General features: G+C 37.1%; 3 protein-coding genes across 9 annotated transcripts; 2 read left to right on the top strand and 1 right to left on the bottom strand.

Annotated features, from left to right (window-relative positions):
• Positions 1-268: 268 nt before the first annotated feature.
• LOC107778099 (uncharacterized) lies at positions 269-7,944 on the top strand. 5 transcript variants are annotated; one of them, XM_016598293.2, is made up of 4 exons: positions 269-523; positions 2,862-4,734; positions 5,836-6,982; positions 7,082-7,944. In XM_016598293.2, the coding sequence occupies exons 1-4, from the start codon at positions 459-461 to the stop codon at positions 7,921-7,923; spliced, it is 3,927 nt and encodes a 1,308-aa protein (XP_016453779.2). In that variant the 5' UTR covers positions 269-458; the 3' UTR covers positions 7,924-7,944. The 5 variants fall into 5 exon arrangements, with proteins under 5 accessions (XP_016453779.2, XP_016453777.2, XP_016453780.2 ...); XM_016598294.2 differs by adding an exon at positions 1,501-1,541 and having other exon boundaries at positions 361-523; positions 5,836-7,944; XM_016598291.2 differs by having other exon boundaries at positions 5,836-7,944.
• Positions 7,945-10,493: 2,549 nt separating this feature from the next.
• LOC107778100 (uncharacterized) lies at positions 10,494-14,203 on the bottom strand. Of its 3 annotated transcripts, none has more exons than XR_012698737.1 (4): positions 13,780-14,203; positions 13,276-13,424; positions 11,121-11,192; positions 10,494-10,966 (listed from the first exon to the last, which is right to left on the bottom strand). XR_012698737.1 is itself a non-coding variant. In XM_016598295.2 (2 exons), exons 1-2 carry the CDS (start codon positions 14,046-14,048, stop codon positions 12,944-12,946), a joined length of 750 nt encoding a protein of 249 aa, XP_016453781.1. In that variant the 5' UTR covers positions 14,049-14,198; the 3' UTR covers positions 12,669-12,943. The 3 variants fall into 3 exon arrangements, 1 of the variants encoding a protein (XP_016453781.1); XR_012698738.1 differs by having other exon boundaries at positions 11,121-11,184; positions 13,780-14,202; XM_016598295.2 differs by lacking the exons at positions 10,494-10,966; positions 11,121-11,192 and having other exon boundaries at positions 12,669-13,424; positions 13,780-14,198.
• A 1,165-nt stretch (positions 14,204-15,368) lies between these two features.
• Positions 15,369-16,129, top strand: LOC142169150 (uncharacterized). Its single transcript, XM_075230381.1, has 2 exons — positions 15,369-15,479; positions 15,553-16,129. Exons 1-2 carry the CDS (start codon positions 15,406-15,408, stop codon positions 16,079-16,081), a joined length of 603 nt encoding a protein of 200 aa, XP_075086482.1. The 5' UTR covers positions 15,369-15,405; the 3' UTR covers positions 16,082-16,129.
• Positions 16,130-26,380: the final 10,251 nt, after the last annotated feature.

The raw sequence follows: 26,380 nt of genomic DNA, 5'->3' as shown, positions 1-26,380 counted from the left end.
TATATATATTATACATAATTAATTATATTTTTGAATATTTGTTTAGCTAATATATTTATTTATGGCCAACGGGCTGTGTAATTTGCCCGTGATGATATCATTCCTCCACTAAAAAGGAAATAGTAGTAGAAATAGAAATTATTCTTTGGCTGTGGGTAGTTAAGTAATTTTGTTCCTTGAAGAGTCATTTTCTCAGTTTTTTCAGTTTTTTTTGCTCCTCGTTCATTCTTCGAGGCCATTCATTCTTCGAGGCCATTCATTCGGGGGGGTGTTATCAGGTGTACCCTGTCCCTGCTTCTGTTGTTTTTCTTTCTGCTCCAATATACTCACTCACTAATCACTATCTTCTTTTTTTTGGACCCGAAAATCCAATCGGTAAAAAAATTTACAAAGCCCTAGCCACCATCACAAACTATCAATTTTTTTTCCCACTCAATTTTTTTTTTCTCTTCTCGTCAATGGATTCTCAAACCCTAATAATGATCGGAGCTCCACATCAGCTCTTCAACATCTCCCGCCGCCGGTAACTCCTCGCCGCCGCCCTATTTTCCATTTGTTCGATTATTACTTTTAGTGCGTAATATTCATTTTGGAGCTTTTAGTGCTTATTTATTGTATGTTTAGGTTAATGAATGAACATGCAAAAGCTATGAATGAATAAGATTGTGTTTCGAGCTTAGTTTACTTCATTTACTTAATTAACTATTATTACTACTGTAGGAGCAAGTGTTTTACTTGTGTATTTAATAAGACAGCTGAAGTATGAGGCCTTAGCTCGTATTATTAGCGTTTTGTAGTTTTTATATGGAAAAATAATTTTTTTTTATTGGCCGAGGTATCTGAGCCAGCTTGTGCATACTTGACTATTACGCGGCTTACTTGCTAGTGGGCGGAGCTAGGGTGGTAGAAGAGGGTTCAATCGAACCACCTTCGCCGGAAAATTAGTCTGCATATATAAGGTCAAAAATATTTTTATGTATATATATTAGGTGTTGAATCCCCTTCATTTTTTCTCGTGTTTGCTTTTTTATTTTGCTGAGAAATCCTGGCTCTGCCATTACAGTGCTACCGCCCATGTACTAGTTGTGTATGTTTGGTTAATGAATGAATATGCAAAAGCTATGAATGAATAAATATGCTTACTTTATTTACTTAATTAACTACTATTACTACTATAGGAGCAATTGTTTTACTTGTATGTTTAATAAGACAACTTAAGTATGAAACATTATCTCGTATCATTAGCGTTTTGTAGTTTTTCACTTTTTTGTGCGGAAAATGTTCTTTTTTAAAGATTTAAGTAAGATACACTGACAATAAAAAGATTGTTCTTACACTTCAAGTGAATATTAACTTGTGATATAATAGGTTAGTTATCATTTTTACTTCGTTGTGAATTAATGTTTATGAAGAAATGTACTTGTAATTATCTAACTAGTAACTTGATTATTTAGATACTTGTTTCACACATAGAACTTAAACTTTTTTTTTATGACGAAGGTCTCAGAGCCAGCTTGTGTACACCTCGACTATTACACACGGTACCTACTATCTCCCACCAACACATGCACCCGGTAACTCTGTGCACCAAGGCTTAGACTGATGGAAAGAAATCACCTAGTTTTTTATCGCCGCTGGGATTTGAACCTGAGACCTCATGGTTATCGTCTCACTTCATTAACCACTAGACCACATCTTGCATGGGAGACGTTGTAAATCGTCATCTTTATATGTTTTCTATTTTTATTATTTGATTGTCCCTTATATCTTCTTTTCATTCCCAAAATTGGTGCTTTTTTTGTGGGGGAAATAGTAGACTCCTACTAGTTTGGATTGAGTTGTCATTAATGTTTTCTTTATGCTCCAATAGACTTTGTTTTTGGGCCTAAAATCCAATCGATAAAAACTATAAAGCCCTAGCCACCGTAAAAGAATCATCAGAAACAAGCAAAAAGATTTCTCTCATGTTCTTTTTCTCTCCCCATCAATAGATCCTCAAACCCTAATGATTGGAGCTCCTCATCAACTCTTTAACATGTTCCGCCGCGGGTAACTCCTTGCCGCTTTATTTTCCGTTCGGCCGATTATGTTTGCTCTATGTTACTTTTTCATGTTAATGTTTTCATTTTTAGAGTGTAATTTGTTTTTCTTCTTATTTTGGAGATTTGATTGCCTATTTATGTAAGTTTGGTTAATGAATGAACATCTAAAACATATGAATGAATAAGATTGATGGGATCTTTCGTATATAGAGCAATTTTGCGAGCTTTCTTTACCTACATTTACTTAATTAATTACTATTACTATTTTAGGAGCAATTGTTTTACTTGTGTATTTAATAAGGCAACTGAAATGTGAGGCATTAGCTCGCATCATCAACGTTTTGTAGTCTTTTGTATGGGAAACATTGTTTTCATTTTTTGACAGAGGTGATTGGGGCACAAGCTCGACCGTTGCACCTGCAACCTCCGGCCAGTATAGGTACTGAGTAACTCTGCCTACCAAGGTTTAGGCGGGTGAGAATAAATCACCTAGTATTTTGTTGTCTATGCTGGGATTTGAACCCGAGACCTTATGGTTCTCCCGGCCACTACGCTTTCTATTTTTATTGTTTGATTCTCTCTTATACTACTTTTCTTTTCATTCCCAAAATTAGTTTTTTTAAATAGTAGACTCCTAGTTTGGGATTGAGGTGTTGTTCATGTTTTTACTGTTGTTGATGTTGTGCTTGTATTCCTAAGGATGTGTGTTTACCTCTGACCTGCCGAATTGCTGTCTAAAGTTTGTCTTTTTTCGTGTGGATGATGTTTTATGTTCTATTTTCTTAGTCATCTATTAATCTGTATTAGTAATTTCTTCAGGAGAGTATTTCACCATGGTGAAGCATTTTGTTTTTTGATGGTTTTGTTCCATATCGTCGTTATTCTGGCCAAAGGTGAACCATGTTCAATGAAGGGAATGCAAAACCAAGCAGAATATGTTACATTTATGTCCTATAGAGCCAATGACGATTCTGAGTTCGAGGATGGCTTTACTGGTGATTTGTCATCCGGATTCGTTCTTGAGAATCCCGTCCCTCGCCAAAGTCCTGATAGCGCGTGTTCACATACTGACTTATTTTGCTTTCCTCCAAGATTGCGTGGTTTTTTGTCTGAAGAGAAGAATGCGCAATCACAAGTCGAAAAAGTTTCTGGGGTTCAATCCAATGTTGCTTTCCCTATAGGATCAGATGAAGAGAATACAAATATTAGTAGGTCATCCGATTCTTGTATTTTCAAGTTCTTGGGTGGAAGAACAATTTCATGCTATCTGAGTTATCAAGAGTGTTACAGCGAATTGCCTTGTGGTTGTATAAGAAGGAATAGAGAAAATGGTGTTTCTTTTGGTGGAGGACCTTTGTCTGATGATAAACATCAAAATTCGAAACCAAAAGGGGAAGACGAGACAACCAGGTTCAAGTTTTTGGGTGGTTCTTCCCCTCATGTAGAAATCAATCCCCCTGTGCTGGATTGGGGGGAGAAGTATTTATATCGTCCTTCATTAGCTTTTCTAACTGTTAAAAATACTCGCAGAGACAGCACACTGACTGTATTTGAACCTTATGGAACCAATTCTCAGTTTTACCCTTGCAATTTCAGTGAAACGTTGTTGGCACCTGGTGAAACTGCGTCAATTTGTTTTGTGTTTTTGCCTACATGGTTGGGTCTCTCTTCAGCGCAATTTGTTTTGCAGACAAGCTCTGGTGGTTTCTTTGTTCAGGCGAAGGGTTTTGCTGTTGAATCCCCATATCGCATACAGCCTTTAGTCGGTCTTGATATTTCCTCTGGTGGAAGGCGGAGTGAGAATATTTCATTGTATAATCCTTACAATGAAGCCCTCTATGTGGAGGAGGTAACTATTTGGACGTCTGTTTCTTCGGGAGATAATACCCGTTATGCAAAGGCAATTTGTAATGTAAGTAGAAGTGAAGATTCAAACAGTAGTTTCAACTTGCTCGGTGTTAAGGAGTGGTTGGATATCAAGGGTAGTGAGGTTGGTATTCCTCTAATTGCTATTAGACCCCATAGAAATTGGGAAATTGATCCTCAGAAAACTGAGACCATCATAGAATTAGATTTCCCTAGTTATACTGGGGGTGAGATATTTGGTGCCTTTTCTCTGCAGTTGCTTAGCTCTTCCAAAGGTAAAGCTGATACAGTTGTTATTCCTCTCAAAGCAGAACTGGACAAGACTTCAGCTTTTAGTGAGCTCACAGATCCACTTTCTGTGTCTTTTGAGACTGTAGGACCATGCGCTGCTGATGGCACTAGTTTTGTAGCTCTTTCAGTGAGAAATAATTCTCCTTATATATTGAGCATTGTCAGGATAAGTGAGACTGGAGAAAACACCGAGCATTTTCGGATCAGATATGTTGAGGGATTGCTACTCTTTCCTAGCACTGTTACGCAGGTGGCTGTTGTCACTTGCACTCCCCCAGCTGTTAAGTTGCTTGATCCTCTGCTACAAGGAGAGGATCAAGCTCATGAAAGGAGCATGAACTGTAAATTGCTAATAACAACTAATGATTCGAGAACTTCTGACATTGAAGTTGCTTGCCGGGATGTAGTGAGCCTTTGTTCAGGAGGTAAATTTGACTCTTCTATTGGTCATGGAGAATACTCTGACGAGGTAGAACTAGGAAATTCAAGAACAATGTCTTCCAGCAGCAGCATGCATTCACCATCAGAAATCAAGGTATTGGAATTCTGACATTGGTTTTTATTATCTCTCTAATTTTGTGGGTGTAACATCTCTTTTTCAGGGGATTTTTTAAACACTTAAATGAGTAAAAATAATTTGTCGAACTTGTAGAAGTTTCAGGGTTCAAATTCTTAAGAGTTAAAGATCTAAGTTTATATGTATTTTTCCTATTTGATGAATTTTTGCTGGCAACTGGAATTTATATTGATGTTTTCATCTGAAAATCCTGGGGCAAGAAACTCAAACTAAGTCCTTAAAAGTATCTGTGTATGTAGAATGTAGAAGTCCTTTATTATCAGCATAACCTGTAACATATGAAAGGCGGAGCCATGCAATACCATATCAAGTAAAATTCAGGGGCTTGCCTCTTCAAAAAAAGTACAATTCTGGACTCATCTTTTCTGCCTAATCTATAGTAGGATATATGCCGTGTTAAAATTAATCCATCAGAAACACTAGTTTCATGTAAAGTTGGCATGGTTCATTGCATCTAGAGGCTTCCTTGCCCATACCATAACCTTGGTTTCCAATCTCTGTTTTTGGACTGGAACCCACTTTCTCATTCATAAGGATGTAAATTTTGTTATGACTCTGGATTGGACTTTAAGATATTTGATTAGGACTTCTGTGGAAAAAGAACTGTGTGGTGTTCTGTTCGTATTTCAAGATGCTGGATCGAATTTCCTCCCCCTCTGGCAAAGTTCTATCATCACTTTGCGTTTTTCTAAATACATAATAGGGAAGAAATTCTTCTGCAAATCTGCCCGTAATGATTATCAAAAGATATTCTTTGATTTCATATGCTTGAATCACTGTAACCACTTCCACAGAATTTAGCAGAAATGATGGAAATGTGCATAATGAGCTGTGTTTACTACGTCAGCAGAGTTGTAGTTCTGACCCGAATTTATTTCATGTAAAACTTCACTTTTTAAGCTCTGTCAAACAACTCTAATTCTGTCCATGGTTAATCTGAATGTACTTGTTGTGGAGATAACTGTCATTATGGTATTAGTGATATGCCTTCTTCATTTAGTACAGTTGTATATAGAATTAGCTCTTGATTGTTGATATGTCTATCCATTTAATATGTAGGCCGTGGATACAACAGTGGCAGATGAGTTGGTATTGAGGAACTGGAAATCTCAAGCTACTGCAAATGGCATGTCAGTACTGGATGAAAGTGAAATTGTGTTTCCAGTGATTCAGGTTGGAAGTCATCACTCTCAATGGATCACGGTAAAAAACCCAAGTCAAAAACCAATCTTGGTTCAGCTTGTTCTGAACTCCTGGGAAATTATTGATGAGTGCAAGACTTCAGGAAGCCATTTGCAGCCTTCTCTATCCAGTAGAATAGTTGGCAATTATTCTATTGCTCCTAGGAGATATGGTTTTTCGCTAGCTGAGAATGCAGTAACTGAAGCTCTTCTTCATCCTTTTGGTAGAGCATCATTTGGTCCAATTTTATTTCAACCTGCAGCTCGATGTCAGTGGAAAAGTTCAGCTTTGGTCAGGAACAATCTTTCTGGCGTGGAGTGGTTAACTCTCAGAGGATCTGGGGGGTTGCTTTCTTTGGTCTTGCTTGATGAGTTTGAACCTGTACAGAACCTGGACTTCAAATTAAACATGCCAACCCCTCTTAATCTCTCTTCTTCGGGTGTGTTATATAACATGAAGGATAATTCTCATGCGTGTTCTCTGTCATTGTCGAAAGAGCTTCATGCAAAGAACGTGGGTGACTTTCCCCTGGAGGTCAAAAAAATTGAAATCTCTGGAACAAAGTGTGGAACAAATGGGTTTGTAATAAATAGTTGTAAAGGCTTTTCTCTTGAACCTGAGGAGTCTATAAAGCTTGTTATATCATATCATACTGATTTTTCAGTTGCCACTATACAGAGAGATCTTGAACTGGCTTTGGCAACTGGCATTCTTGTTATACCTATGAAAGCTAGTCTTCCTATCTGTGTGCTTCATTTCTGCAAGAAGTCTTTGTTCTGGATGAAGGTGAAAAAATTGTTGTTCACAATTCTTCTCCTAGCTTCTTTGTTCTTTCTGGTTCTTTGGTGCATCATACCCCAATTCGTGGCCTTTGGCTCCCATGAGTGCTTGCCTAAGAGTGGTAAAAGCTATATTGCATCTGCAGATCATGCTGGAAAATTGTCTTGCATGCATCCTAGTGACAAACAGAGTGGCAAGTTCGTCTTCTCTAAATTGAACGGTTTGCTTAGATCAATTGGGGAAGGTGAAGCACTGTTGTTGGAAAGTTTTGGTACATCTGAAGATAGTCAAGCTGCCTCCGAAAATCAAGGTGTAACTGATCACAATCTGAATCATTGTGCAGGATATAACTGTTTATCAAATACCCAAAAGGGATTGGAAGTGTCAACTTCTACGAAGTCTGTAGCAATTCAGAGCGCTGATACAAATGCAACCTCCAAAAGCAGTAATCTCACTGTCAAAATTGGAAAAGAGAAAGGGAGGCGGCGAAAGAAGAAAAAGAATTCTGCAACTGCTTTGGCTGGAGTTTTTGAAGTTTCAAGTAGTCATAGTGGCAATTCTACACCATCGTCACCCTTGTCTCCTACCTCAAGTTCAACACCTAGCCGCCCATCTCCACAGTCTACTGATGTGGATAGATCTGCTAAGCTCAGCAATCCCTTTGCTGGTGTTGGTAACGATCAATGTAAAAAGAGTACTCACTCCGAATTTGCATGTCAGAAGAATGTATCTGAGACAAAGGCGACAGTAACATATGGTGGCAAAAATGCTTGTTTTCCTCGTCAAGATAAGCCCGCTGCACCAAAGAGATTAGCTAGCAAACCTGTTCTGTTGCCTTCAGCAACCTTCCCTTGTGCTGATAAATCTGCTCCTCGCTTGATGTGTCGTCAACCACTATTGGCTTCAAGTTCTATAATTGCTCCACATCTGCGAGCTCCTGGATCTAAACCTCAAAATCAGGTGGCAGTTAAAACTGATGAAAAGATGGGGTTGGAGGAAAAGTTTACTTATGATATCTGGGGTGACCATCTTTCCAATCTTCCCCTTGTAGGTAGGTCAAAGGAGGTATCGGAGATGCCTCCGAATGCTATAGAGAACAGCTCCAGTAGCTTCTTTCTAAGGGGTCCACAGACCCTTAATACCAACTACCAAAAGACAACTGTAAGTTCTGACCGTGAAGGTTAATGAAAATTTAGTTAAAATCTACTCTGCTGTCTGATATATATGTTAGGTACAACTTACCTCGTAGATAACTTGTACAAAAAAATGTGCATAATCACGTTTTAATAAAAGACAAGTAGGACACAACTAATTGCAACTATAAAACAGATCAATAACCATTTGATAATGGGATGTAGAACTTTAGACACACCTGTATAATGATAATTTGCCAAGAAAGTATCAAGTGACACAAGGTTCTGTTTAATCATTTTGGCTGACATGGATTAAACCGTTGTTGTGTCTTGAGAAAATGTCTAGCTATATTCATACTTAGTCTTGATATACCAAGCTATGATTATGAGTATAATAATTGCACCATACTGCATAGACATTCCTTTTATGAAGCTTTAGATCTTCCTATCATTTAATGTTAGAAGATCATGTGAATTAAGAGTGCGCGCTTGGTTGTGTAATCTTGCTGCTGGTTGAGTTTGCGTCTTTCTTTAGACCAATGAATCAACTATATTGATTATTTATTGTCTTGCATATTAATAATTGTAAAAGAATAAGAATAAGTTAACATACTATTGAAATGAACAATGGTTATCAGAAAGTTAGAAGTATTATACAGCAAGTACAACTAATTGCAGAAACTGCAGCAACTTCACCTTTGTCCCAAACAAATTGGGATCGGCTATTTGAATTTTCACTGACCATGTTCCTCAGGGGAAGGACTTTACTTTTTATATTTGTTTGCCATACTCGAGTTTTCTCTTTAAATGTCTATTTTCATTTCATTATTTTTTTAGGTTGTCTTCTTAATCATTCCTATTTGGACAAAAACTTCAGCTTCGCTTTTGCATTAACATAGCCACATAGGCAGGAGCTGGCAGGCAAAACCTTTCATAACCATTTCCCAAACTTCCACTCTGTAAATAGCCTTTCTAATGCCACTTTCCCAGACTACTCTATGCATATTAGCTGTGGTAATCCAAAGTCTCTCCCCAGATAAATTTATTTCTTGTTGATGGGGGAAAGTGCCGGAATTATTTATAGGTATGTCAATATGTTAATTATGTAATGGCAAGGAGGTTTTTTCAGACAACTACTGATGGTTGGACACTATGTTGCTCGCCTCCTTAAAAATGTCGTCGCACCGTGTTAGATCTTCCAAATATTATCTTTTTTTGAGGATCTAACACGATTACAAGGCCCATTGGCTAAAAAACTTATCTGAGGCATATGCACGTTCTGTTCATGGTGATATCTCCTAGTACGGGCAGTCTATCATGAAATGGAAGATAACTAACCATAGAAAAGTATTTGCTAATTGGCTTCTTTGTTACCCTACAGCACTAATGACAGTGTAATGTCAAACATTTCACAGCCTCTTTCCTATGAAGGTATCAGTAAATTCAGTCTGTCCATATTAATTATGTTATGAAATTTTTTTAATGTCTATTAGAAGGTTTTGTTCTGTAGAGAACACATATCCCTTGTTGCCAGACTTAATTTTCCTTTACTTTTTTCGGTTGGTTGGTAATTTGGAAATTGCATGCAAAATTTAGAAGGGAAGGGGAGCCTTGGAGCAACGGTAAAGTTGTCTCTGTGTGACCTATAGGTCACGGGTTCGAGCCATGGAATCAGCCACTGATGCTTGCATCAGGGTAGGCTGCTTACATCACACCTCCTTGGGGTGCGACCCTACCCCGAATCCCTTGCAAAATTAAGAAGATGGAGCCTTTCTCTATGCTTAGAAATCTGTAGTCTGTTGTTTGATACTAATACTTGGAATAGATCACTCTGAATAGCAGAAGTTGCTGTATATATTGATCAAGAAAGAAAAAAAAGAAGTTGCTGTATATCATGATATCGTTGAGCTCGAGCTCTGAAGCATTTCATGCCACCATTAAGGTGGTCTTCTAGACTTCCATGCCTGCAAATGTTTTGGGCTTAATGGTAATTAGAAGTTTACTTTCTAATTAGTAATTGTATATTACATATCTGAATGGTGAGGGTTGTAGATTTCAGCAAAATTCCCAGTGTTAATATGGTATTAACTATTAATTGCAAGTGTACATCCGATTGAATCTAGGGTATACAGTAGCTTGAAGTTGGTTAATCAATTCTAACAAACAATTACACTCCCGCTCCCTTCCATGCAGAAGAAAAAGGTCCAAGCAACTCTTCTTCGGTTTTAACTTCAAATATTGTTATAACCAAGGATTATAATGACATGAATAAGATACTTTGAGGTAAATAATTTTTGTTTCCGGTATTTAGCACTTTCCCTTTAATGGTTCTTATGTGGTGCGAATCTGGTTGGTTGGGGCCCTAATGCGGGTATTTGATGTTGGGTGGAAAATACAAAATGTTTAAATAGTTTTTACAACTTCAACTAAATATTGTTCAGACAACTTGTCTATATCTTCTTGATAAAGCATCCTTTTGTGTATAATTGTGAAAATTAAATGCTCTAAGATCACGGAATCATATTAGATGCTCATAAAATCTATTTATGGTTGACGAGACAAAGAAGTGACGGTGCGTGTGCATAATTAGCGTGCAATTAGTAAAATACATTGATTTAGAGGTAGATTTAATATTTAAACTCTGTTGATTCGAGAAGCCATTGAACTCATTGACCATTTGAATTACAGGGCATAGCTTATAGTACATATACTTAACTGCACTAACTGGTTCTAAGTTACAAATACATCGCTTTTTATAATAACGGCGATCTCCGGGGCGTTCCCTTTCTTGGTCTTCTTCTTAGACTATAACTCGGAGCTAAACATTCAGCTTTATCTTCTTTAACAATTTTGCCATTGCATAGGAAATTAATTCTCTTGCTTCTTACTTTACAAGCAATCGAGCAATATATATATTCTTCGTCCTTTATTCTCCCTTGGCATGAGAAACACTTGGGATTTCCGCCATTTCCTTCTTTTGGTTTCAGCAGCATAACCTTATGACTGTTTATTATATAGGGTTGAATATCAGTGATGTCCACCTCCTTTTCTATATCTACTTTTCGCACTGATGCTTTCTCAGAAACTTTAAATATCTGCATTGACAACAAAACTATTATATTAACTAGCCAGGTTCTCAGTTCAAAATGCCGAAAGCAGGAAAAAAAAAAGAACTCTACAACACAGTTCAACAAAAGACACTCATTTAAAATAAAAGAAAAAACTTTTTGTTATTGGTGAAAAACTTACTTGCAATAGTTGGTGATCTTCATGTGAAGAAACCTTCCAACATAATTCACAAAGAGGTTTGCTTCTGCAGTTCTTACAAAAACGGGTACAATACTGGTTATTGTGTGCCTCACAGTGATTATGGGGTTCATAAAAATCAGTATTTAATAGAGGTGACAACCACGGTGGATAATTACCACTCTCCATATCTAAAATTTGATTGAACAAACAGCACCACCAGAGGCTATCACTTGAATATATAGTAGCATAATCCCAAACTAGACAAGGGCTAAATATATATAGACATGTCAATAACCTTAATCCTAATCGGTAATGGATTTAACTTTTCCTAATAACTTCCAAAAAAGGAAAACATTTAGAAATAGATTAATAATATAAATATGCATGATGAGAAAAAATAATTAAATTAAAAAAGGAGGCTTGGCTACACGACTTTAACGGATTAGAGGACTTTGGTGAAATAAATACGAAAAGTTGGTTTTGGAATTGTTTTATGAGGCACAGTAACTCTTCTCCGTTTTAGTTGAATGTTGACAAGGTTAGTCCAAAACAAAAAAACTTGACGTTATTCGCTTCTTGACTTCTATATTTAACTCAGGCAAATTAATGAGAAAGAATATATATATATATATATATATATATATATATATATCATATCAAATATCCGAGTTCCAAATTAAATGTTAAATTATAAAACTGGATATAAACCAAATCTTTTAACAGAAAATCAAAGAATAAAGAGAAGGATACACACACATATATGTAAGAACATGGTTATCAATTTATATAGGTCGAATTTGTTCGGATTTTTCAATTACCAAACCAAACTAATTGTGTCGCGTTTTTAAATTTATAAACCAAACCAACAAAAGTCGAATTTTTTAATCTCGGGTTTTCTCTAGTTTTTATATTTTTTTTGGGATTTTCGGGTTTTTTAAAGTAAAATCTTCATAACATAAAATATATAACTTGTGCTTTAAATATTTCTTTAATCCCGGTAAAATACAACTAGATAAGGTGTTTCCTAAGAAAATAACACAAAGTGTGAAATGAGTCATGATATTGTACTAAAATATTCAACAACAAATATAATGAAATAACATGAAAACAAATACTATTGAGTTGAATTTCTTTTGTTAGCATTACTATTAATTTTGTTTTGCTTTTGGACTTTATTTTGAGTTACTAACATCTATAACGTATAAAACTTATTGAATCATTCAAAAATTCTAAGCCTAAGTTTAAAACAATATATTAAAAGACAAAAATTATGAAAAAATTTAAGAGATGTTTATATATTAGATTCCAATAAATATTTTTAAAAATAATGTACATATAATGTCGGGTTGGTTTTGATTTTGATTTGATTTTTTTTTAAATCTAACCAAACCAATTATGGTAGATTTTTTTTAATATCAAACAAAATCAAACCGAACCATTAATCGGATTTTTCCTGGTTTGACTCGAACTATCACTTTGATACTATTTATCGATTTTCTTTATACACCCCTAATTGTAAATAGTGGTGAATCCACAAGAGAAGTCAAATTCACTAAACATATGTAAATAATTTTTTTGGAAAAACAATAATATTGTATAAATCTGCGTACAATAGACCCTTGTAGTCCAACTCTTCTCCGGACCCCGATCCTTTTAATAATGCTGCATAGATGTATATTAGACAATTACTAATGAAAATAATGAAAAGAAAAATAAATAAATTAACGACATAAAGTAAAATCTTAAAACCCTCCAAACTCATTTAATAACTTCACTGTAATAACCCACACAATTTATGAAAAATCCTGCCTCCGCTACTCTTATCAACTGTAGTCTAACTCCTTCAAATTTGCTTCAGAAGCATCAATTGTTGGAAGTTTAATCCTAGGATTTTCCATATTACCGTCATATCTTCCTGAAGTAAAAATAAGGTAATAATAATCTTGGTCATTTTCCAAGGTATAAAGTTTTTGGCCTGCTGCATAGCCACCAAGAAGTTGATATGATCTTTCTGATTGATCAAGAGTTACACAAAAATCATCACCACATGCAGCAAGTTCTAGTTGTGTTCTATATATGAAATCCAAAACTTGTGAAATTTCTTTTTCAAACTGATAAAATGGTCCATTTTCAAAGTTAAATTTTCTAAGCTTGCATAGCCCTTCTCCCAATTCCATCATAGCTCCTTTGTGATTTTGGTTGAAGAGGTGATGGAATCCAACTGCACATTGAAGAATTCCATGAAGTAGTGTTCGAATTGGCTCTTCGGATTCGTTCCAAAGGGCTTCAAGAACGTCATGACATCTGTAATGTAATCAGAGGTAACAAAATCAATTCATTTTTTTTATCCTAAAATGACGAGGCATTTGCTTTAAATAGGCCGATGATGCAAAGAACGTCCAAAAAACTCATCAAATTATTCCGTCTAAATAGTATAACTCGTGGGGTCAAAATACAATCCAAACCCAAACATATTTGGAAACTGAGAATTATGTAAGTTTGGAAAAACTTAGGTTAATAATTTAAGAAAAAATACATCAACTTTTTCCTGTTTTTGTTTTGCATAAAGCAAAATAGAAAAGAGGAGAAGTTGGTTAAGTTATAATCCTTAAAGTTTGAGCAAGTTGGATCATCATTTGATATCTCATGGAAACTCTACCTGTAATAATCTCTGCTATTGAAAAGTGCCACGGCTTCTTGGAAACTATAGTTTTCTGAGTTTAGATAGTCTTCATCTTCATATTCCACAAAACTTCTCCGAGAAAGGAGACGATAATTATATGATGTGGTGTTCTTCTTCAATATTTGCCGCTGATAATGAACCTTTGAGTTTGAGTAGGGAAAAAAGTGTGAAGATAAGTTTGTGAAGTTAGACAAGGGTATTAATATTTGCTTGAATTTTGGGAGATTGATGGGAAGGTTAGCCATAGAAGAAGGCTTTGTTCCATTGAGAGGGAATGATTTTCCTACCAATCTTTTCTTTGTTATTTTCTTCGTCTACTTTATTTTGTATGGTTGACGTTTCTTCTCACTCCAAAAATCACTTCACCCAGATTTTATGTCTCACGATTGACGTAACAAATGGAATACTCAAATCAGTTATCTAAGATATTTTTATAGTCTCACTTCCTCCGGGTCTGAACCAAAGTGTAGTTCTTTTGGATTCAAAGAATCAAAATATGTGCGAAAAAAATTTGGGGACCATAATATGTATAGCGTAGTATTTCACTAAGCTATACCTTAACGGCACGTTTATCCGTTAAGGTATAGCGCGGTGAAATACCGCGCTATACATAATTATTGGGCCCACTAATAATTCTTCTGATATTAACTAACACACCAATAATTCAACAGGGTATAACGCTGTTAAATGCCGCGCTATATGTAAGAACCACACTTTGGGCCCACTGATAAATCTTCTGAACTACAGACCAATAATTCAATTGGGTATAGCGCGCATATTTAAGGCGCTATACATCAATTTTTTTTCTTATTTAAAGAGTTTCAGGAGGATTTTCTAAAAATCCATTCAGAATCCTTCAAGTCTTCCGAAATATTTGTTCGTTAAGTTATTTTGCATTTTGTCATAATGTCTGAAGAGCGAAGAATTAGGGTTTCATTATATTGGGGGGGTGGGGTGAGGTTGTGGTGGAGAATAACTCAGTACACTATAGTTGTTCTCCACAGTGTCATGCTAAGTTGCCACTTACAATGGAGTACGATACATTGGTATCGTTGTTATGTAAAAAAATGAGTGTAAGCAAACGTTCGGTGAATATTAAAGTAACCGGAAGATATCCGTATTCTGTTACTCCGCAAGGGGTTGCTTGTCATGCTGAATTTAACATCGAAGACGATAAAACTCTGAGAGATTTTTGAGGACTCCGTATGAACATCGGGAATATCTTGTGATAAAAATGTTGGAAATGTACGTTAAGGCTGAAGACGTTCGCAATAATAAGGTTCCGCAAAGTAGGGATATCTCTCAATCATCGGGTGGTTATTTTGGAGCAGTTTAGCCGAACAGGTTCCGGTGAAAGAGTTTGGCCTGATCTAAACTTATCTCCACGGGCGAATGAAGAGCGGAAAAATAATTTCTCCCCTAGTTTACATAATCCACAAGCCGAGTGGTAAGCTTTAATTTTCCTTTATGTTACGATATTTATTTTTATGTAATAAATTTGTATTAACACTCATATATTCCACAGGGGTTACCGGCCAGATATGAATTTTACAAGTTATGAACCAACGCCCAGTTGGAATATGCCTAGTTTTGGTGTATTGGATGATGGTGGTCCATCCGGGAGTCATCATCAACAGGATAATATCCATCATGGGATATCATGCACATTATGATTTGTAAGTGAAGTGATAAAGCTATATGTAAAGTTTGGATCAATTTGAGAAACTCATTATTTTATTGGTTGTACAGTGAAAATGAGCAACTTGAAGGTTCTGTCCTTATTCAATTGCCCGAAGACGACATATTTAATCGGGATCTGGAAGATGCGCAAAGTCAGGAAGAGAATAATGATTATGACAACAATGCTGATGAGGGTGATGAGGAGGAGGAAGATAATGCTGAACCTGATTTGACGAGGGAGCATGCTCCACCTCCCGTTAGACCAAGAGTGTACGAGTCTCACGTGCCGTTTCATTCAAGGGAGATTCCCTACCTTGATCATTTGCCAAGTATGCCGGATGTGGATGCCCTCACAAGGGATCTTGAAGAAATTCGGACAACAATGTGGGATGAATCTAGAGCAACGGTGCTGTCAAAGGGCATACTTTTTGCTGATAAAGCGCGCCTAAGCAGGGCGGTGAGAATGTACAACATAAAAGAGTGTCGTGAGATCGTGGTTCATGAGTCATCTCCGGATGTATACAAGGTTATTTATCATAGATGGTTTACGGGCTGTAAATGGATGCTGCATGCGAGGAAGCTGAAAATAAATATGTAGGTTGTGGGTAAATACATTGGCACCCACAATTGTGAAATGAACACATTCAGTGGGAACCATTTTAATATTTTTTGTTAACTAATACTATTGTATTATAATCCCCATTGGTAGGACGGAAATCAATGTAGATTTGAAGAATGGTATGATGAACCCATTAACTAGGAATACTACAAATCATGTTTGCAGTATGCTTGGAATATGACCGGTGAATACGAACTCCAGATCTTTAAACTACAACAATAACTTGCGGCAGTGCAGGAGAAACTAAAAGAGGCAGAAGAAGAAAAAATAGGTTGGAAGAGCAATTTAAGTGGTTGAAGCACAGAATAATGGGCGATACTGACTAAACAAATACGTGGATGTATTGAGTGTAGTATTTTATCCTTATGTTTTAAGTGTCATGTATTTTCATTAATTGTATCGAATTTAAATTATGTTAAGTTGTCGTTTTTATTTTTTGTGTTGTAGTAATAAACTAATAAATAACCCGAGATATAAAAACACATGCGCAAATAATGTAAAACATAAATAATATTGTTAATATATACAGAATGTCATATGTACAGATAATAAAAAATGTCAATATGTCCCACAACCTGTATAGCATTGGCTGGCCTGAGGCGCATCCTATCCCGCCCGGCTACACTTTCAGGATCATCCTCATCACGTCGTCGCTTTATCGGAGGATGCGCTGTAGCATGATCATTGGTAAGGCTGGCAGGCTCGGTAGAAGGGGCCGTCGGTCTAGCAGTAACCTACCGAATAATAAGATATTTTAGTATATGAAATATATATTACTAATGTACGTGTTAGCTAAAAATATTTTAATGGTCTTACCATGGTCTCGGCGGGCTCCTCAATATAATCATTCGTCTCAGGCATGTCAGTATCGCACAAAGTGGCCTCCATGACGGGTGAGGATGATGTTTTTAAAAAAAATAAAAATGCTTTAGATATTGATGACTAATCAATGAGATAAAAATAAAAATAAATAATAGTAATACAAATAAACCTGCGCCTGTGAAAGATCCTCAGCATCCCTCGATGATGACCCATAACTCAGTCGGCGCCCACTATGCACATCTCGTGTCGGACGATCATCAGCAATCGTCGATGGCTCTGGGGAACCATAAAAATACTTATCCCACTCCTATCGCGTAATGGCCGTGCCCGCGATCAACAATGGAGCTGACGGGATCACCTGCGAAGTCCCCGGCATCAGCTGAAGGCTGAATGGCGTCATATCATGAGGAGCATCATCTGGCTCAGGGTGGTCACCCGACTGATCAACTCCAAAATCCTCAGTAGGTGGCTCAACGCCCCCTTACCGGGGACCACGTACTTGCCGACCTCCATGACCTCGTGGGACACCCCTTCCTCTCTGGGCACGTCGACCACGTTCAGGCTCCACTACTGGCCCATGATGGTACTGCTCTGGCGGCAGATAATCAGCCTCGTGTCCTAAGAGCTCGTCATCTCGGGCTCGCCTCAATGTCCGGAAAGCCAGATTTGTAACCTGGCGGCCATACTCGTGCAAAACTACCGCTCCCTCGCCGGTATACTGCTGCATCTGCAGGCCCAACTGGTAAAACATATGTAAGCCAATAGCCTGCACAACATGTAGAATATTAATTATGGAACGCTTGGTTAACATTATAAGTAAGTATAACAGATAACATACCAGTGCCTCATGCCTCCCGATGTATGGAATGTACCGATCACCAGCGCGATGAACGGGATTCCCGACAAAAAGTTGGGTAACATTGCGGTATCAGCCCATATACTCATGCTCACCATCCGTACGCTCAGGTGGAGAGGGTGGCAGAATCAGGTCATGCCGCCGGTCCCAAATATCAATCTGCGCCTCTAGCCAGGCCACGTATGTCTGGTCAACCTTGGAACGATCATCCCTCTGGTAATGTGTCCTAAGACAAGCGGGCGGAGTAGGTACAAACTGGGGTCGACCAAATTGGCGAAGGACTAGCTCAGTGGCATGATGCTCGACAATATCGAGACATATCAATGGGACAGAAGAGCTCAATATAAGTCGGCTGCTCGAGCAATAATCGGGCAAACCAACTATAAGCTCGTCGCTGTATGGCCTCCATATAAACTATTAAGTAAAAACAAGAATCGTGAGTAAGCGCAACACATATAAAGCCATGCCAAGTAAACTTAAGTATACATGTACCTGCACGTCCTCCAGCAAATCCAACAAATCCCTGCAATATGGGAGATTATGTCGAGCCTCGACCTCGCGTCCGTAGCCTCGTCTATCAATCCATCTCCTAGCTAAAGGGAGGTGGTGTATCCGGAGCGATAGGTGGTAGAGGTGGCTGCAACTGCAGGAACTGCTCCCAGGCCCAAACCTAATATACAATGTGGACGTAAAATTTAAGGTATATTTTTACTATATATGTTATAATCATGAAAATAATTGACTATGTTTTCACCTGCAGCAACGACAAAAATCCGGCAACTTCTCGCTGGGTGCCCATGCTCGCCCGACAAATCTGCCTATACAAGTAACCTAGAATAGCTGCACCCTAGCTGCAACCAGGTAAATCATCTAGCCCATCAAGATGATGAAGAAATCTCAAGCTAACTAGGTTTCCTGAAGTGTTCGGGAACAATACCCTATCAAACATAAGCAACAACAACAATCTCGTATACCGGTTGATATGAAGATCCGGTGTATCATCAGTATTGTCCGCATCCATCACCTCCAAATACAGCCGGACGGGCGTCAACTACAAAAATTGGCCCCACTCAATGCAGCCTCCTCCGCTGGCTGGAACCCGGTGAGCCGCTACAATATCTCTAGGTACTGCAATCCCGTATAATCTCTTAGCTCATGCGGGTAACCTATAGGATGTCCATCAACCGACAGCCCATACACAACCTCCACGTCCTAAAGTGTGATAGTAGCCTCGCCAATGGGTAAATGAAATGTGTGCGTCTCCGGTCGCCACCACTCTATCAAAGCCGTGATCAACGACCAGTCCAATTGCAACCGGCCGATCTCAATAATCTTATAGAAACCCGTATCCTGAATGTGTCTGACTATACGGGGATGGAGTCGGTGGGCCCTAAGAAAGTCCCACATATCGTCTACCCATCTAGCGCAGAATGTCTGGGCCAAAGACTGCCCCTCCCATATGTACGAAGACCTATGCTCGGCTTGTAGCAACAGTAGCTCTAGCGATGCAGGTCCGAGATGCACAGGCGGAACCTCCATGACGACTACTGTAAATTGAACAATATTAATTAAAGTATTTTTCTTTTTCATTGCTTAACATCTTTAATATATGTTAGTTTATTATTTTATATATTAGTTTATTATTTTAAATGTTAGTTTATTATTTTATATGTTAGTTTATTACTCACCTATTTTTTACTATAATAAAATTAAATAATTAATTTTCATAACTATACAAGATTTAATTATTAAATATTTATGTAACAATACTTAGTTTGACAAATATTGTTGTTTTCTAATGTTATTTTCTTACGTTTGTTGACTAGAATTCGAGAAAGTTTGTGTTTGAACTATCAACTTTTTTAAAGATATTTTTGAGTTTAACAGATAATTAAATGATTAATTTCAATAGCTACAAAGAGACAACGCTAAAGGGCACTACATTTTACTATGCTAAAAGGGTACTGCATTACAAATACGAGCACTACATTAAAGTTACGGGCACAAGATATCACTACAGGAAACTAAAGTCACATATTCATATATGTACAACAATAACATCTAAATTAATTATTTCTAAAATAACAATTTATGTATTTTACTAATCTTTTAGCAAATAAATAATCTAAAACGGATAAAAATAACAAATTAATTTAATCACAAAACAATCACGAAAAAATATATAGCAAAGTAAAAATTAATTAATTAATATTTTTTTAACAACTAATAACAATTTCTCTATTTTACTAAATTTTTTATCACACTAATAATATAATCCGGATAAAAAATAACAAATTTATTAAATCGCAACACAATCACGAAATAACATAGAACACAGTAAAAATAACTATTCGGCCTTTTTTATACATGAGTTTTAACAAAAAATAAGTCGGAATATCTCGATTTAAAATTTTTGGAAAGTTGAAGATTTGGTGATTTGGAGTCGAAACAAGCAACCCACTACGAGATAACGCCTTAGATACGATGTGAGACCGAGAATCTACACTTTTTGTTGGACCGGTGGGCTCCACCCGAGTTTTTTTTCGTTAAAATTTGGGGGGGGGGGGAGGGGGGAGGCTTCTGGATTTGGGAGTGGGGAAGGAGATGGTCGTTTATTTATGTCGGTATAGCGCGCTTATTTATTGCGCTATACCATAGCACGCCAAATAAGAGCGCTATACGCGGGAATTCAAGTTCAAATATAGCGCGGTGAAATACAACGTGCCGTTAAGGTATAGCGCGATGAAATACCGCGCTATACATATTATGGTGGCCAGTTTTTTTTCTACATATTTTATTTCTTTGAGTCCAAAAGAACCATATTTTGGTTCTGCCTCCGATTTTAACTTCTTCTATGTAAAGTCTCGCCTAAATACATTTGATTACCAGTAACTACCTCGATATATAAATATTCATTTGGTCAAAACTGTTTTATGGCTAAATTTAGCTCATAATCTAGCTAAATTTTCTATTTCGTTTTTACATCGATTTCTTGGGATTTTGTTTTCCCAAGTTAGGCTTGTAACTGATTCTATAGTATCTTTTGAACATTTGAGACATGTTATGAAGTAATAAAATAAAGTTGTTTACGGGAAAAAAAATCTGTTTTGTGGCTGCCAGTTACAAGCGGTATGATGTGAAATTTTGGCCATTGAATTGTAGGATCACATCATTTAAAATGTTGTACTACTAGATAGCGAACATGATTATTTATTTATATTATTTTCCCTCACACATGAGTCTTAACTCTTTTTCTTGAGACAAAAACATCGAGCACGACTTTTTTTTAATGGTAAAATAGCCTTCTAGCCACTTAAACTTACACCGAATTGTCAATCCGAATAAATGAACTTATGAGTTTCCCAGTTTAATACCTCTACTTTACAGAATAAGGACTAATAAACATATCCGTCTTAAGTGTGTCCCTCAATCGCTACGACACAAATGACATGTCATATCTTAACCTTTTTTTGTGTGTGTGGTAATAACTGTAAAAATTACCATTAACAAAAACAAAACAATACACCTATAGAGCACCTAAGAAACCAATTTGGTTGCTCAGGTCCCTGTCAAACTAATTACATAATCTCCTAATCAGTAAACTACAACTATGGGTTATCTTTGATCCTCTTAGCATATTTACTTTCTCTGTGATCTCTCTTTGTATCTGTGCAATTACAAAACTCCTATTTACAGTTATTCCTCTAAATAACTTCTAGTTTCTAGCAGTCCATGTATGGTAGATTGCAGCTCCCCAAATTGCAGTGATCACTTCCTTCTTGAACTGTTTCCAATGTCTAGTGTTGATCCATTGCAAACATTGCATAACTCCTTACTTCCTGATATTTACTCCAATCTAGTTTGCTAAACTTTCTCTGACGACTTCTATCCAGCTACATTCAGAGAATAAGTGTTGTTGTGTCTCTATATATACAACTTCACATAGGCAGCAACTTGTGTCCTCCACTTGTATATGCATCCTCATCAATCTATCTTTTGTAAGTAATTTGTCTTGAGCTGTCAACCAAACGATAACTATGTGTTTAGATTGCAGCAGTAAACTCCATATCAAATCAGCTTCTAGAACTCTAGACAGGTTAGTCTTCATCGCTAGGTAACTCTTGCTCACTGAATATTTACCTGTTGAATTCAGTCTTTATGTCTCATTTGAATACTAATCCACCATCTTGTTCTTGATTCCATTAAGTTTCTTCCAGTACCAACTGCAGTCCACTGGTAGTATATGCGTCCATATATCAGTATTAGTTTTCATATAAAGCCCATGTATCCATCTAACTCATAGCACATCTTGCTAGTAGCCAGATGCCAGATTAGTTTCCCCACTGAGGCTTCATTCCAAGTTTTACTATCCTTAATGTTTAAACCCCCAAATTTCTTTGGGATACACACCTTCTCCCAAGTGACCAAAGCAATATTTTTCTTTTCCTCAGACCCGCCCCAAAGATACTCTCTGCACTTTTTATCCACCTCTTTCAAGATGCTCCGAGGCAAAATGAAAACAGCTCCCCAGAAGTTGTAGATTGAAAACAGAACAACATTGATTATTTGTAACCTTCCAGCATAGGACAATTGCCTTGCATAACTCTTAGTGATTCTACTAGTTATTTTATCCACCAGTTGATGACATTCCACCTTGCTCCACTTCTTGGATGATAATGGAAGTCCCAAGTACCTAATGGGAAAGGTACCTGCAGTAAAGCCTATCCAGCACAACAACTCATCCTCTACAGATTCATCCACTCCTGCTAGGAAGATGTTTGATTTATCAAAATTTTCCACCAAACCAGTCACCTTACTAAAATGCTTTAAAGCCTCAATTACTCTGGTTACTGATGCACTATTACCTTTGCAAAATATCATTAGATCATCAACAAATATAAGATGTGTAAGTTTCAGTACTTTACACATGAGATACAATTTGAAATTCGGAAGCTCAACATTTTCCTAAATACGCTTGATAGATACTCCATAACAAGGATAGACAATAAGGGGTAGATTGGATCTCCTTGCCTTAGACCCCTCTTCCCAGCAAAGTATCCATATCCTATCCCATTTACCTTCACAGAAAATCTAGTGGATGTGATGTACGTCATAACCGTTTGGGTAAAACTTGATGGGAATCCATACCCTTCCAATGCCTCTTCAATAAAGTCCCAGCTAACAATGCCATTTGCCTTTCTCAAATCAATTTTCATCATACATCTGGGAGAGGTCTCCCTATTGTAGTGCCTTAACAATTCATAGCAGATAAGTACATTGTGAACCAATGACCTCCCTGCAACAAATGCTACTTGGTTATTAGCTAATAAATGAGTGATTGCCTTCTTTAACCTGGTACAGAGCATCTTTAAGATACATTTATACAATACATTGCAATAAGAGATGGGTCTATATTGGCTAGCATTTTCTGAAATTTTGACTTTTAGAATCAAAGAAACCATGGTAGCATTCACTTAATTCAACAGTTTCCCATAGATAAAAAAACTCTAACACTGCTTCAGTTATGTCTTTGCCAATTATTTCCCATGCAGCTTTATAAAAACCACTTCCATATCTATCCGCACCAGGACTTTTGTTAATATCTATTCCCCACATAGCTTCTTTAACATCTCTCTATGTGAAAGGCTCCACTAACTCAATTTGTTGCTCTATACTCAGTGTTGGTCAATTCTTCAGCAATCATGTATGAGCTTTTGTTCTTGTTGTTTCCTTCCTCCCCAGTAGTCTTCATAGTACTCCACTAGTATTCCAGTTATATTATTAGGATCTGTTTGCACCCTATTCTTCTTCTCTTGCAACTAAGTAATAGCTTCTTGCATCTTCCTATGTTTTATAACTGAAAAAAGTATTTTGTATTGTCATCACCTAGTCTGATCCATGTTACCTTGCTTCTTTGTTGCAGGAACAACTCAGCCAGATAAGATGATTGCCTGTACTTCTGATGCTTCACTTTTTCATCTTACTGAAGCACTTGATCGTAAGAGTTGGCTTGCAAAGATCTTTGAGCCAGAACTAGAGCTTCTCCATCTTCACTTGCCTCTGTTACTATGTTTCTGAAATGTTGCCCATTCAGCTCTTTCAGCTTCCTTTTTAGTATCTTAAGCTTCTTTACCATTTGCAATATTTTACATCCATCCATTTGGACTTTCCACACCTCTTTCACTTTCTCAGCAAATTGAGGATGTTTCGACCAGAAATTACAAAATTGAAATGGTTTCTTAACTCTAGGAGAAGTACTCTACAGAGCCACCTTAATTGGACAGTAGTCACTTATGGTTTCAGGCAGAAATATGGCTGTATATATAGGCATGTTAGTAAGCCACTCATTGTTAATAAAAGCCCAGTCTATTTTTGAAAATACCTTTTGATCTCCTTGTTTGTCATTCTATGAATATCGACTGCCATGAGTTGACATTTCCAGCAATCCACATGATTCCACACAATTGTGAAAATTCAGTATCTCAGCTACAATTATAGGATTCCCTCCAATTTTGTCTTCCTGATTCAACACTGAGTTTAAAACACCTAGAACCAACCAAGGGATATTACACCCTATACTCTGATTCTCCAAATAACTCCACAATTCCCTCCTCTCTGCCCTTTGGTTAAAAGCATATACAAATATCAGCATAAATGCCGTCTGCATAGGAGTGTATATCACTTTGCAAGTGATTGCTTGTCCTAAACTGGTAACAGGAGTTACATGGTAGTAATCTTGCTTTCAAGTAATCCAAATTCTACCATTATAATGGTATTCTAGGTTTGTAACATATTGCCAACCTCTAAATAATTTGTTTGCTAGACCCTCAATCTTATTTACTTTGACCTTTGTTTCTAGTAAATCAACCGGACCTACTTCTTGTTCATTGCAAAGGAGTCTGACCTCCTTCTGCTTAGTAGGGCCATTGATTCCCCTGACATTCCAGCTTAAGAGTCTAACCATTTCCTGAGAGAGGAATAAGTTGGCCTCCCTCATTTCAAACTGAGCTTGATTGAGTCTGATTATTGTTCCTTTCCTTGTCAAGAACTTGGAAAGAATTCTGATTGATCACTTGCTGATTTTGTTTGAACTGCTGCTTTCTGATATTCACTGGAGTAATCCACCCTGTAGTCTGATCAACAGGTCTCCCACTCTGCACATTGTGATTCCTCACTATGTTGGAAGATGATTCAGCAGGTGCCATTTCTCCCTTAGTCATGGCTGCTGCTATACCATAGTGTAACTTCTCCTGATTCCCTGCTTCTTTAGAGTCCACCTTTTGCTTCTCCTTCTGTTCTTCTGGTTTCTCCTTTCTCACCTGTTTACCTTGTTTTAGTAATTCAGGTTTTGTAACCTTCTTCTTCCTGCATTCCTCTTCAGAGTGCCCATACATATGGCAGAAAATTGCATAATATAGGTTTCCAATCATATTGGATCTTTTGTTCTAATAGTACCCTCTTTTCATTCCTGAACATTATCATATCAGGAAGCTTTGCATCCATTTTTATCTCTATCAATAACCTAGAAAAATTGAGCCCCATTTTCTTCTTCGTATTGTGATCCACTAGAAGTGGTTTCCCAATAAAATTGCCTATTTTGCCTAGGCCCTTAGGACTCCAATATTTGAATTCGAGGCCGGGTAGTTTGATCCATATAGGCACTATCAGCAATTCTTCTCTAGTAAATTCCATATCCGGATTTCATGCTTTAACTATAAATGGTTTGTTATCTAAATGATAAATTTTCCCTTGTATCACCTCATTTCCCCCCTCCCCCCCCGGAATCAAATCGAACTAATACAATTCCATTCTCCAGCATAGAAATTTTGTTGATACCATGCTTCGCCCACATCCTCTGTATGTATCTATTTAGCACAGCAAAAGGGGGGGTGTGCCCCAAGGACATAGCAAACTACTGCCGACTTTCAATATTCTAGCTCTAAACTTATATCTTCAACATCAATTGCACAAACAGAAAACTTACCATGAGTTTCAGGGGCGATATATTTCAATTTGAAGTCGGTGTTCGAGATTTTCCCAATATCAAATCGTCCCAAATTGATTTATTTTGCATTGTCTCTTCTGTTGCCTCTACTTCCTCAGCCCAAGAAAATATTCGACTGCTCGTCGGCGATTGAACTATTTTAGCCTATTCCTCTTGCACTTTTACATGTGAATATGACTTTTCTTCCCTCAATTGTACCTCATGTTGTACATTTTCCTTTTCCCTCGGCGACTGAGTTACTACTACATCAATTTTGCTTTAATTTTCTTTCCTTCCTTGATTTGTAGTTGCCAACGATGATGACGCTTGCGCCATTAGAGCTTTCTGAGATGGAATTCGTGCCATCTTCCCCATGGATGCGTACGTTAAGCTAACATGCAGTGAGAGAAAAAATGCATCGCAGAAAATCCTCTAATGTTAAAAATGATATACTTTTACTAACCTTTTATTATTTGACATGTGTAATTTGTAGGTCCCACTTTTTTAAATTCAATTTATCAAATTTTTAACTTTTTTTTCTTTCTCTTCTCTTCCACCACAACTGAGACAATAAGAAGCTCATAAACCAGCAAAAAACTCAAGTTGGTCGGAGAAC

Source organism: Nicotiana tabacum, chromosome 14 (genome assembly GCF_000715075.1).
Source record: "Nicotiana tabacum cultivar K326 chromosome 14, ASM71507v2, whole genome shotgun sequence".
Taxonomy (NCBI): domain Eukaryota; kingdom Viridiplantae; phylum Streptophyta; class Magnoliopsida; order Solanales; family Solanaceae; genus Nicotiana; species Nicotiana tabacum.
Note: the sequence above shows the minus strand (reverse complement) of the source record. Positions and strands in the feature narration are given on the sequence as shown.